Genomic DNA, 14,170 nt, shown 5'->3' on the forward strand with positions numbered 1-14,170 from the left:
ATGTCTTGCTTTCCCTAAACAAAGCAGGATTAAGTAAAGATCAAAGCACTGAGGTTCACACAAAAGTGGATTGAGCTTCGGTGACTTTGTCAGGGTGACTTTGTCGTGACTTTGAGCGACTGCCATGTGGACCCTTCATTATTTAGGCCCCACTTGGCCCCACTTGTAAGTGACTCAAAGTCACTGACTTTGGAGGCTGGCTAAGTCACCAAAGCACCGCCTACCTTATCAGATTGGCTTTCCCATATCGGAGAGTAACACCAGGACTCCGAAATAACAACAGTATACACTTCTGATCTTAGAAAGCGCAGTCAATCAATATGCCATGGGTTAGCTACATATACCTTATTCCTGTAAGCATTCATTCCCAGCAGGCTACTAAAAACAGGAAAAGCTAGACGGTGCCTAATGAACCGTGTACAATGACCTGACTTCAGTACATCAGCATAGAGCCCCATGCGCATATTTACCGCTAGCATGAACAAAGAACTTCAGATAGATGGTAACTCAAAGCAATGCATGCATAAAATGTCAGCCAAGATCGCGAACTAGGAGTGAGAGCTTCAACACTGAACTGCATTACATGTATTGATAATAGAAGCCATATCAACAGAACACCTGGAACCACAGTAAGTTAGTGGACTTTGTATATCCAAGTAGAGGATGTAATAAACAGGCTAAAGAAAAAGCAAACGGGAAATCGAGAATCAGGGTGGTCCATTTAGACGAGAAGGGGACAATTCAGACAGCAACTAATAGCCTACGATTGTTAGGTGCTGGTAAATCAAGATCCCCACAGCAGTATCAGGCTATCTAGCACCATACGATCCTTGTGCACCAACATTACCAATAACCTGACATCAAAGGTGGACGAATCAGCAGGGAGTGGTGTTGCTGCAAATAATTTTACTGTATTAATGTTAAACAAACTGATGCGTGTGTACAGAGGTTCAGAACATGCCATGAATAGAAATATTACACATTAACACGAGCTATTTTAAAACAGTGTGACCATCTGTGACCCGGTCAACTCTTCTACATATTAAAAATATTAAAAAAATGATTTCATGAAATAGCACGCTCACTAATACAACTCTGATAAATGACAAGGTATAGCTTTAAATGCTCAAGTTCACAAGTACGACCACAACTACAGTCAAGACCTTTAGTCCTTTCCTATTCTTGAACAGATGGTTGATATCTATTTATGAGAGGATAGTAAATCTCTATTACCATGAAGGCACACAACCACCCTTGGTCAAATAGGATGGTGTATACCACTTCCAAACAGGTAGTTATCACGATTACCAGTTAAAATATACATAGTATATCTTGCCAGGAGATGAGAGTAGTTAACCACATGGGATTCTAATCCACATGAGACAAGTTATATGTTCCGAGAAAGGCAGAATGCAACAAACCAGACCTCAAGACACAAGCACACCTGCCTCGAGTGGTATGGAAAGTGGCATGCACACCATCTTGAAGATAGAGTCGACTAGTTAGAATCATTGTGAACTTCACATCCTACACTTGTGCAATCACTGTAAACAGGCATCATGTACACCCTTCCGTTCATGGTAAAAAGGAAGGTCCAACATTCATCTAGTGGCTCTATCAACAAAACCGATAATTCTATTTTCTAGAGTTGAGTACCAGGCAAAGGGTTTGTGCATTGACACAAATGTTTTCAAAATCTGTTGATAAACACAATAGTTTACTATTAGGATTACTAGATACTTATGTCTCACCTAAAGTGATGCTTCCCACCAAAACTACTGCATAAAACATGAAAACATAAGTATGCCTCAATTGGCCATTGGAAATACTATGACGCTGTGTTTGGACGCATAGAATTGGGTCTAGAATTGAATTTGGCTAGAAATTTCAAATCCAAGATGGAAAGGAAATGGCTTCCAATTCAAATTCTGTTGTTTGGCGTGCTTGGAATTGCTCTTGAAATTAAAAGGTGGTATCCAATTCTAATTTCTGTTTGGATGTAGAAACCATGGAATTTGATGATTTGTTGAGTTTGGACAATATAAAGTACTCCCTCCGTTCTTTTTTAATTGACTCAAATTTAGTACAAAGTTATACTAAATCTGAGTCAATTAAAAGAGATCGGAGGGAGTACATGTAAGAAAAAAAGCATGTGTTTATTAGAATATATATATATATATATATATTATTTTTTACACATAATAAAATTATAATAATTGGAATATGTTTGTAAAAATTTCATGGATGCATATCCTACGACTGATCAGGGCGTTCTTCACTTGAAACAGCTCCGTAGCTTTCCCTCCTTGCGGCCAGAACTCATCAGTCGCCAACACTGGGCAAATGTGCAGAAGCTAGGCTATATTTGAAATGGCTGCTTCGTTCATCTGAACAAGAAAATATGCGTGTTAGCTCCTATATTACATGGATGCTTCGTAATCACAACTAATGAAGAATAAAAGATTGCCTATTTAATCTGAACAAACTGAAATTGGATGTACGACCACTCATGAAAAGAAATCAGAGATGCCACTTATACTAGAGATGATAGATCAGCACCGCTGAGATTGTTGCACAGGAGGAGCAGGAGACTAGTCTTTTTCCAGTACGTGATAGTGATTTTAGATCGAAGCATGCTCATTAGCGCCGGGTAGCACAAATTAAGAAGAACATGACCAAGAACACACAGTCCGCCGCCGCCGCTGTTCACCCTCCCGTTGCCATCTGGTCGCGCCCGCGATTTAGTGTAAGGACCGGGCGGGGAGGGGTAGCCAGGGGAATAGGGGCAGGGATGGTAGGGCCTGGAGAAGGGCGGCCATGGGAGGGGGAGGTTAGGGAAGGGAGATGGGGATGGAGGACAAACCTGAGCGCGTCGCCGGGATCGCTGGTCCGGTGCTCTTATGTCAGGGGGAGGGGTTCGCTCGCGAGGAAGATGAACTGGCTGTGTTTCGCTCGCTCGCGAACAGGTACGCGCGGGGGTTGTTTCCAAGCGATTCCGAGGGGCTGACCTCTGAATCGTGGGCAGTCTATTTGCACGCGAAGGACTGGGGCTCGGAATTGGGTTCCGTTTCCAGACATTAATTCAAAGGGCAGCCCAAACGGTGGAATTTGCTCCCGAATTCCGAATTCCTGATTCCAGCCCCAAATTCTTTACATCCAAACACAGTGTGAGTGAATTCTCTGCTTAAAATAAGCATTCCCTCGCAACAGTTTTTGTATGTAACAAGAACAAAGTAAACCTCAAGATCTCACAGATTCTATGGACCAGATGGTACACTGCTTGTTCAGCAATTTCAGTTTCCCCTTGGGCCTACCATGGCATGATTCTGAATAAAATCCTTTCTAGCAGGTGAAACAGCATGACCATGCTTGTATAACGCCAAACAGCCAGAAAAATAGATGAAGCAATACCCTCAATGATATACTCTCTCCTTGCCACAATGTAGTGCATATAAAAAAATTCAAAAGTCAAATGATGTAAAGTTTGACCAAGTATGTAGAGAAAAATATCAACATCTAGAGTACCAAATGAATACCACTAGATATATTATGATGTATATTTTCATATGGTAGACATTTGGTATTGTAGATATATATAATTTTCTCAATAAATGTAGTCAGACTTTACATCGTTTGACTTTTGAAAATTCTTATATGCACTATATTGTGGCAAGGAGGCAGTATTGACTATCAGGAAACATTTCATAAATTCGACCGTAATAAGAGTTTCAACTAAAGAATATACAAGCAATGCACTAGTATAGAAGGGTATCAAACTATCAATAGATAATTATGTATTCTTAGTGGAAAGAGTACAAAAGGTTAAAAACATATATATTCTGGAAAAGAGTTACCTTATTTTCTATTACTGGCCACCAGGTTTTGACTGTTTATGTATCTGCTGAAGCAGGGTTGCTGCCAACTGCAATGTTGCTTGAAGGCGTTTTTGAGGATCTCCATCAAGGTCTTCTTGAGCAGACGGCTGCTGGCCCATCTGCTGGACAGAAGGAAGCAAAGTTGAAGCACCGCCTGAACTAAGCTGCTGAAAAGGGGGAGGGCCTTCTGGAAGTGGAGGAACAAATGATCCCAACGGCATTGAAGAATGAGCCGCACTTGCGAAAACTTGCATAGGTGGTAAATGTGAAGTTGTATGACGAGGGATAGGAGCATTTGGTGGAAGATTAACTGGTGGGTTTGATGGTAGTGAACCTTGTATTGGTTGCGCATGGACCTGTAATTGTGACGGGGCAGATGGTGGAACTGGTAAATGCGAGTTGTAGACCGGGATGGAACCTGAGCTGTCTGGCAGCACTGAAGCATGCCCATGAGGATTAGAGTTATGTATGAATTGACCTGAGCTGTCTGGCATCAGTGAAGCATGCGCATGAGGATTAGAGTTCTGTATGAATTGACCTGAGCTGTCTGACATCACTGAAGCATGCCCATGAGGATTAGAGTTCTGTATGAATTGACCTGAGCTGTCTGGCATCACTGAAGCATGCTCATGTGGATAAGAGTTATGTATGAATCCAGATTGTTTGTTTGAGCTGCCTGCTGGTAAACCAGCTTCTTTTCCTCGTTGGTTTTGTTGTGCGAGAATAGTGGCCAGTTGTGCAAGTTGCTCCGGCGGGAGCGATACTGGGAGAGATGGAGGTTGCTGAGGTCTAAATACCTGGTGTGGTGGAGGTTCCATAGAAGGCAAGGACATGCTCGATGCTTCACCTGGTGCATACCCTGATTGTGTACCTTTTGGTACTCCCTGAGTAGCAAATGAGTACAGATCTGATGTCCTGTCATTTAGTGTATGTGAGGCTGGATTCTTAGCCAAAGAATTGAAATTACCAGAATATGGACTAGGATCATTGTTATTAGACCATCTGGAGGGCCCCATATTTGGGAATTGCTGGTGCTGGCCTTGTGCCATCTCTCTGCGGGAGTCCGGTTCTGGCACTTGTTGAGGTAACTGAGAGCCCAGATATGGAGGAGCATTCGCAAACTTGTATGGTGTAACAAAATCTGCACTTGCCGGAGTAGAGATTCCAGCCGATGACCGGAGATAATCTGGACCCTGAGGAACTGCACTCATATCTGGAGGGTTGAGTCTTCTCAATGCATCCTGATCTTCATGACTACTCACATCAGTGTTCAGATGACTCGCAAAAGATGCGGGCACTTTTTCCACTACCTCCGGTTGGCGATTTGTGGAGGTTAAATCTTGATTTGCCTCCTGAAACTTCAGAATGACTCCAGATATGCTCACTTTTCCTGGCACCCTCAGTACTTGCTCAGAAAAGTCTGAAGGTGGAACAAGAAACAAGGTGCTCCTTTCTCCAAGTTTACAAACTGCTGCACGTTGCTTATCACCAAGGTAGTTCATGAAATCATTATAAGCTGCCATGTCAGCATCATTTTCTGGAACAAAAAACACAACCCAACTGCTAGCGGCTTCATAGTAGTGCTTAGAAAGCATCTCCAAATTTGTCCTAGCAGTGCAATCCAAAAAGTCGGGCCTGAAAACAAGAAATCAACAAGTTGGCTATCTAATAAGCGCATCCAATCTAGGTACTAATGTCTTCACTGAGATAAATAGATGTAAAGAGCAATTAAATATCTAAGAGATCTTTGCTACTCAGTCATTTAAATCGTTTTGGACAATGATAAGAGTCAAACCTTTGAATATTTGACTACAAAAAACTATACAAATATTCACAGTCAAGACTTCACAATCATTCGAGTGAATTTGTCTCAAAAGGTACTTCCACAATATACAATTTATTTTGGATTCAGCAATTATATTGTACTTAACAGAAATGGATAGTTAAAATTGTATTTTGAAGTCCATGCCAATGTCCATAACCACAGGTCTTAGAGGACCACAAGGAATACATTGTTTATGCATGAACGCAAACTTATGTTTCTCTCAAGAAATTGAAGTGGTGAGAAAATTCAATGGTATAAATGTGGGTATTGAATACTGCATCTTGGAAAGAAGAATAAAATTAAGGAAAAAAGGAATCCGGACTTACAGCATGAAGTTAAGGACCTTCCCAACAGGAAAGCACCGAGCTCGGCAGATTGGCGTACCACCCTTTGCTATTGTACCATTCCAGTTCCACTCTTCCTTAGGAAGGGGTCCATGATGTTCCGGAGTTGATTTACCCACTTCTCCTGCATGCGTCCCAAAACTGTTCTGTGAACGCCATGGTTCTTGTCTATCAGCAGGTGGGGTTGGATTTCTTGAAGGATCCATGTAATTTCTACCGTGCATCGGGGGGAGGTGATATGTTATGGGGTGTGGATCATCTTCTGGCAGATCATGGAAGGGCCTCCTTGGGTAGTGAGAGTCAACATGTCCTCGATCAAATTCGGAGAAAGGATATTCAGGAAGTTCAGCATCATGCACTTCACCAGTCCTCAGCTTCTTCGACAATGGGTATGAGTTACCCTCTGCATCCCAAGAATCTTCCAACGGTAAGGGTCTTCGAGGTCGCTCAAACGGAATATTGCGCCATGGTGCATCACTCCTAACAGTAGGGCTACTTCTATGTTGTTCATTTAGGTCTTCGGACATCCTTCTTTCTGGACCCAACCCTCGCATTCTAAAAGGTTCAAAATTAGAAACATGGCCAGACTCTATTCCAGGTCCGCGTCGGAAATGATTATCCCTGCTGAAGCCCACATCATCAGCATCTCTCAGTGATCTTTCAGGGCCAGAATGCAGCGATGACATGCGGAAATCTCTTGGAGGACTATCAAAAGACCTAGGCCTGTGAAAGGCCTCAAAATCTTGAGCTTCCAAGATAGGCCTTGCACTAGGGTTTAGATGGGGTGAATACGGGGCAATGAAGGTACCCTTTCCAGCTTCTGCTGCACCACCATCACTACGAGAAAAGCATATGCTTACTCTTGGATTATTGAAAAGCCTCCCTTGAAGTGCTTCTTTTGCCCTGCATGCCGCTGTAATGGTAGTGTACTTCACAAATCCATAGGTGCGGCCTGTGAATGTTGTTATCTTAACAATCTCGCCAAAAGGTGAAAAGGCTTCCCACAGAGCTGCTTCGTCTACCTTTAGACCAGGAGGAAAACCTATCCATAACACCTCACTAGGTTCTGCATTCTTATTTCTTTTAGATCTATCAATTGGTTTTTCAGGGCTTGGCTGATGTTTTCTTCCTCTTTCAAAAAAAGGTCTCTCATTAGCAGATTGTGTATATCTGTCATCCACAGAGCTATCCGAAGACTTATCCTGTAAATTAAAATACTTCAGGTAACCTGTCACCACTAGATGTACTCAATAGTGTAATAAGAATGATAAGGGATACGGTGATGCGAATATATCGCATTAAAGCATAGTAAGTGGATAGACAAAAATCATAAGTGAAGATAAATCAACTGGCTATGATTTTGTAATTTGTACACAGTACTTCTGCTAGAAAATGAGTGCCTTGGATCTTTTAGAGCACAACAGAACTTCCTTAAATTAGGATGTAAGTCCAATCAGATAATTCTGCAAGTTTTATTATGTGACTACTATGAGGTAATTTCCTACTTTCAGAAACAAATGCAAGCACCTTAGCCCAAGTACTATGTTCACAAATGATTGGAAACTAGAGCTACTCAAGTCAGCCAATGTGAAACAGTCATTCCCCCTGTCAGAAAAGGATCAAAACCTTCTGCACCTTACAGCATGTATTTTTCTAGTTATTCAATAATGATTGGAAACTAGAGCTACTCCTGGGAGCATACAAAACCCAGAGATCTTTGAGTGAAGTCCAAAGAGGGTTCTGCATCCGCTCATCAGTGAATATTTCAGGACAGCATATTAACAAAGGATTAATGCTTATTTACTATTAAAAAAGGCTTCAAAAACGGCAGCTGAACAAAAACAAGAGATTTTCTATGGACCGTGAACAGCACATCAATTATAGAAAAAAAATCAGAAACTTCAGGTATGCACTTTGCTGCTTAGCTTGAGGACTTTCTAGATCAGCTTGAGGATTTCAATACGATAGTACAGCAAAACGATCAACTTGACTAGAAAAAAAAAGTAAACTGATGGAAAGAAAACATCACATTTCCAGTTTTATGCCGCCATACACAACAAGTCAAATCGCACATAGCAAATGGCTCAATGATGTTAGTACACCTCGACTGAACTGAAACTCCTAATTATGCTTAATACTTAGCCATGTGTACATCCTCGTCACGGGAGATTATCAGCAGATTCAATTTATACTTAGCCTATACCAAGTTTTATAAACAGCTCAACGCGGCCGTCCTTGACAAGGCTCATCCTTCCGTGTCCTCCTTGTTTGACATGGTTAGGGCTGGGGCATGATAGTGGGCAGACGCCGGGGCTCCGGGCATTCACCAATTGCTCCCCTAGGCTAGCTACTTTGGGTTGAGTTGTATGGCGAGGTGTTAGTCCTTTCATGGACTTGAACACAAACCTTCTTTCCGATCAATGCATCGAAACACAAAGCTTTTTGCGTTTTCACGAAAAAATAAACAACTCAAGCCTACACAATAAAACATACATCTAGGAGTTTGATTGTCCACAATCTGGCAGAACAGACATGTCGGTGACTTATCGGATATTATGAGTATTACAGATATTCCAATGTGATGTGGTGTAAACTGCCAAAAAACCCAGGTACACTGGTAAGTGAAACATAACAACATTATTTGTAGCCTGAGCATTGCACATGTCCCATTGAAACCAATTCCACCCTGGAGCTCTTTCTTCTAAATGCAGATTCAATAGCACCAGTGGCAAAAGCAAACTACTAAAGTCACCCTTAGATAGAGCTATTCAGTCAATGCAGAGATGTGATGTGCCTCCTCCTTTCCTTTGACCTATGCCATGATGCTCATGGGCAGCTTATCTCTTATTGGATTTCCTTTTCTAACTGGATTTTATTCTAAAGATGTGATCTTAGAGCTCGCTTACACAAAGTATACCATCAGTGGGTACCCCAAGATACATGTGCAGCATAGCTCTTATTGAATTTTTTAAATTTTATTAAAATTTTGGAAAGGAAAGAAAAAACCTGTTGCACAGCAATAGAGCCGCAGGCCGAGATATGGTAACTGGTACTACTTCCCTTCCATCCTGAGACACATTCTCCACAGTTCTCAAAAAAAATCATATGGCCACTTTTTGCCATAATAGATTTATCAGTCATTCAGTTGCATCCTTTAATCTCCCCTCCATACATCTCATAAGTATACGTAGAGTAGGCATGGAAAATGACATGACAAAAGAGTCATATCAGTAGTGCATGGTTTTCTTATTGTATTTACCTGCTAACCATATTTCAGTGTTTTCCAATGCGTATGCAGCTATAAAACATAGACAATTTGTATCATATATGTATCCTTCATTCCTGTACCCCACATTACTGCTGCAGTCAACTATATGATTCCTCCTGTAGAATCTGCCTAATTATTTTTACTTCAAGATTTGGAAGCATTATGATGAGCCATGAAAAAAAATCAGGGTATTCCTTGTTCAGGCAAATAAATAAATGGTGGAGAGCTCTTAGTATCGCCTGGGAACTGAGCAGGTCAAAGAAGCTGGACTGCTGCAGGAGTGAAGCTGGTGAGGTACACCAGGATGATTTTGCAATATTAATATATATCCTAGTGTCGGCAGGCACTCGTTTGTTTTCAAACAAATTGCGCTAAGGATATGCTTCGTCCATTGTGGTTCTACCATAATGACTGTGTTAACATTTCCTGAAAGTGAGCCATCTTAGTTAGATTAGTATCAACAGTTATCAACCAGGGACTACCATATGAACATGTCAATGTTAATCAAAGCTTATGTACAGGCAGTTACTTCAATCAGCCTCCCATCTGTCCGTGATTATCCAACCTAATTGGTTGATTGCAAGTCTTACCAGTTGAATATATGGGTACACCGGAGGCAGGAGACTATCTGTTCTAGTCCTAATCAACGAAATTTTAGAACAGCAATTATCCATGGCTGGTCAATGATGTAAATATCAGTTTACGGCTGATGTTTAGGTCAACTTTTTTTTCTTCAATTGAAGTTCTGCCATACAAGATGTCGCCATGGAATGCAGGATGTACCTATACGTTAATACTGCTATCAGATCTACAAGCTAGATTGCTCTGGCAAGCATCATACTTACGTCCATACTCTTTCTGACTATTTAGACATATATTGTCTGATAGGCACAAGTACGTACTTAAGGTTGTAGCAGATACAGATTGAAATACTCAAGGCTGTCAAGCAAGTACTTAGAAATTAGAACCAGCATCGTAGGCTTCTGTTTTTCATTCGGAATAAAGCTGGTCGCATAAACCACAGCAATGGTGCTATAGACATATGTTACTTCACTGTGAATATAACAAGAAACGACTTGTCATGGGCTCAATTCAGTTTTGGATCATCCTTTTGTTACTAGGAATCCGATAATGACTAGGAATTTATGAAGCCAGTGAAACCCGATCTACAGTTCAACACAGCCTCATATTGATGGAAATGAGCTGGAGCAGACATACACTTCAATTATCAGAGCTGGATCTTTTTGCCAGTAACAGCATAAGATGGAAAGGTGAATGGTATCTTTATGCCAAAAAAAAAAATAGTCACTGACATAATCACATTTAACTAGCGAAGAAGCCTGACTGATTTAAATACCCACATGCATCGCAAGAAAGGAGGGGAGAGTTCAGCCACACACAAAAAGTTAGGGAAAACCATGAAGAGTTACAAGAAATAAACACATGTGTCTTGTTTCAGAGCACAAACAGAATAAAACACCCCTGAGACTATCATACGTTCAATAAGGCAAGAACAAGATAGACAAACAAATATATGAAACAACTGGTAAATGAACCATACATTGTGAAAAAAGAAAATGGAGTAGTTTAAGATGCTAGGGATAGTTGTGTGTAACACTATCCTTCAGATAAAGCTAGCATTGGGGATTTTGGTATCAATTGACTCGTGGTCATTCCTCTATTTGGTGTCCATTAGTAAGATGCTCATGGTGAGCGGGTCACGAACTCGCAATTAGTCTTATTGTTGCTGACAATGGTTTTCAAAATTTAATGCGCATATGTTGTTTCTTACGGGGGTGAAGTGAAAGTGGTTAGCAATAGCATGACAGTTGTACATTACCGAGTCACAAGTCAACATACGCTGCTGCAGTCTCGTAGCCATTGTTCTGAATAATTATCTACGTAGGTGAAAAAAGCAAACAAAAAAATGCAACCATAATGTCATACTGTCATGCTTTACTGTAGATTATAAGAATCATAGTTTCATATCTAAGTATACAATAACAGTTCTTAACAAGTGCCTGCAGTAATATAGAAAAAATGGCTCCTGTTCTGATAAAGTGTACCATTCAATGTAGTTTTATATATGCACTCTGTATTTGGTAGATAAAGCTGCAGATGATGTCTTTGACATGGTTCATGTAGCAATGGTCTGAGTAAAATTAGAAGTGCCAAGCATTGAGAAAGGTTACAGCGCAGACATGTCAATATATTAAATGATCTTGGCACGTTGCACTTGCTGAAAACCTTCTCTGATCATCTGATGTTTCATATGCAATGTCGATGGGTATGTTACTTTTGACAACCAAAATGGAATATCCAGCTTTTCATGAAGTAAACCTTTTCCTGATGATACCTTACAAGGTTGTTCATAAATTAGAAATTGTGCTACTTCCACAATCAGGAACATCAGACCGATGCTCTTGATCTTCAGTTGAAAAGATTTCCGAGGCCATGATAACAATGTACCTGATCTCCTAAAGAATGTGTTTCGGAGGTTTCATAGTGCCATGACCTAAATGGAAGCTAATAACAGCCAATCTGTTGCCGATTATAACCAAATTATAGAGCTGAGGCATCAGGTAAGCTGTGATTGATTACCATAATTGTTGACTCCCAGTGGGATGACCAGGTGATACATGCCATGATAACCCTATTCATATTCAATCTGAGGTGTAAATTATTTGCTTTCATAGTACACTTGACTGTAAAGGGTTTCTGATGCATAGACAAAGTACACCAGCAATGTGGAGCCTGGGTTTCAAAGATCCTCTGTATGAAAGAATCGAGTTGAACCATGTGAGGTTTTGCATTATTCAAAAGAAGAAAGCGATTTCTATTTTACTTCTTATGCACATTATATGGATGAGCCTGTTTTGGTGTGATTTTTTCCTCAACTTAACCAGATTTTAGCTGCTTACACAGAGTTTGTATTGACTCTTGAGACTTGGTTATACTACTTCGAAAATTCATGATCACACACAGGATAAGAGAAGCACACTGCATCAATGATACTTCTGAAACAAAGCATACGCTCATGAACATGAACAATTCGAAAAAAGTGCGGCGAACCGTGGTCGAGGCGGGAGGAAGTTCAACACTAACCCCCTTGGAAAACTCGATCCTAACGGGCGCCCCGCGGACCCGAGCCCCCTGCAGCTCCCGGGCCGCCGCGACGGCGTCCTGCTCCCGCGCGAAGCTCACGAACGCGAAGGTCCGGCCAGGGTCGCGGGAGATGCCCTCGATCTCGCCGCACCGGATGAACAGCTGCGAGAGGTCGGAAGCGGTGGCGCCGGGGCCCAGGCCGCCCACCCACAGGTGCCGAGACGGCGGCGCCACGCCCCACCCGGAGGAGCGCCGTGGTGGCTCGTCTCGGGCGCCGTACCGCGGCGAGCCGTCGCCCCTCCCGCCGCCGCTGAATCTCCCCCCGCCTCGGCTCCGCCCTCGGCCCCTGCCCAGCTGCAGGAAGCAACCAATCGCGATTAGTCATGGCAGACAGCATTTCCTTTCCATCAACAGCAGCATCTGTGAGGACGACCGTGGGAGGGGCCGAACGAGAGCGACGGTACCATTGGTTCTGTGGCTGCAGCGGGTAGCCGGCGGCTAGGGTTTGCGCCGGCGGCGACTGGGATGTTAGGGTTCCGCCGCGTCGAGGGAAAGGATGAGGAAGCCGGAGGACGTGGTGCGTGCTTTGGCTCAGTTCCGATTTTTCCCTGCAAATTAAAGATTTTTCGTTGCAAATTAACGGGTTCGTTTTGGCTCACGGCGGCTACAGAAAACTCGTTTTAAAATGGTTAAAATATTTTGCTACATCTTTTTTAAGAATTACATATCTGGATATTTTGTGAACAAACTATGTAGTGCCATAGGTAAAAATACAAAAAAAAAATTGTAGAAGGGTTTATCGGGTTCTTAGTTATGCTCAGTTTTCTCCAGCCGCTTAGTTTTTCTTCAGTTTTCCGCAAGCCATTGTGTCTAAAACCCTCACAAGTGCTGGAACGGCCGTTTGCCCGATGGGTCAACAACTTTGACCGTTATCTACTGACTAGTGGGGCCACGTAGAGCCCGCAAAGATACGTCGGACCATCCATCTTTGTTTGATCGTAAGCATCGCCGTATCCCTGACCAAAATGCACACGAGTGGGGCTTCGGTATATCGAATGACAAGTGGGACCATGACGCTGACACAAGGATCAATACACGGGTAGGATTAGATTTTCAAACGGTGCTCTACAGCGATAGCACAGAGGAGGTGGCCTGCGGGGTGCCGAGATGAGATCGACATCCACAAAGAACTGCATGAGGCGAGACCAGACGCGTTAGATAGATATGAACTATACGCGTTTAACCATACAAACAAGAGAAGAAATGGTCGAGGACATCGATGACTACCGCAACACTTTGACTGGTGGTGTCGGACACGAACACGAGCAATGTAGAGATAACTAGTGTCTCTCCTTTCTGGCGTGTATAGATGGGTGCTAGGGGAGTGTGGTGGCGAAGGGAAAGACCTCGCGGTGGTCTGTGGCGTCCAGCATAGGCGGGCGGCGTAGCCGTGCCCACAACGGCGTGCATGTTCGGCATTGGCATCAGCATGTACGTTCAGCATTGGCCTCGGCGGTATCTCTGGTGTGTCAGTGATTGAATGAGGGGACGGGATTGAGGGTGCATCCCGACGGTGACCTAGCAGTGGCGGCGAGCATAGCCGTTCTGACCATGCCGATATCGGCATCGGCATCGTTTGGAGGCTGTTGTGCTCAAATCAAGGTGGATTTGTTTCTTGTACACCAAAATGAATTTGAAACAAGTTTCCTCTTGAAGGTCGGGTAAAATACGAAAGTTTGTCAATAAAAAATTT

At 42.5% G+C, this 14,170-nt stretch overlaps 1 protein-coding gene across 4 annotated transcripts; it reads right to left on the reverse strand.

Annotated features, from left to right (window-relative positions):
- Positions 1–541: 541 nt before the first annotated feature.
- On the reverse strand, positions 542–13,030 carry LOC127300601 (uncharacterized). Of its 4 annotated transcripts, XR_011745241.1 has the most exons (7): positions 12,882–13,030; positions 12,418–12,771; positions 6,027–7,246; positions 3,855–5,510; positions 2,864–3,148; positions 2,258–2,387; positions 542–854 (listed from the first exon to the last, which is right to left on the reverse strand). XR_011745241.1 is itself a non-coding variant. In XM_051330736.2 (5 exons), the coding sequence occupies exons 1-4, from the start codon at positions 12,882–12,884 to the stop codon at positions 3,866–3,868; spliced, it is 3,222 nt and encodes a 1,073-aa protein (XP_051186696.1). In that variant the 5' UTR covers positions 12,885–13,030; the 3' UTR covers positions 542–618; positions 3,855–3,865. The 4 variants fall into 4 exon arrangements, 2 of the variants coding, with proteins under 2 accessions (XP_051186696.1, XP_051186694.1); XR_007851402.2 differs by lacking the exon at positions 2,864–3,148; XM_051330736.2 differs by lacking the exons at positions 2,258–2,387; positions 2,864–3,148 and having other exon boundaries at positions 542–618.
- Positions 13,031–14,170: the final 1,140 nt, after the last annotated feature.

Source organism: Lolium perenne, chromosome 5 (assembly GCF_019359855.2).
Source record: "Lolium perenne isolate Kyuss_39 chromosome 5, Kyuss_2.0, whole genome shotgun sequence".
Taxonomy (NCBI): domain Eukaryota; kingdom Viridiplantae; phylum Streptophyta; class Magnoliopsida; order Poales; family Poaceae; genus Lolium; species Lolium perenne.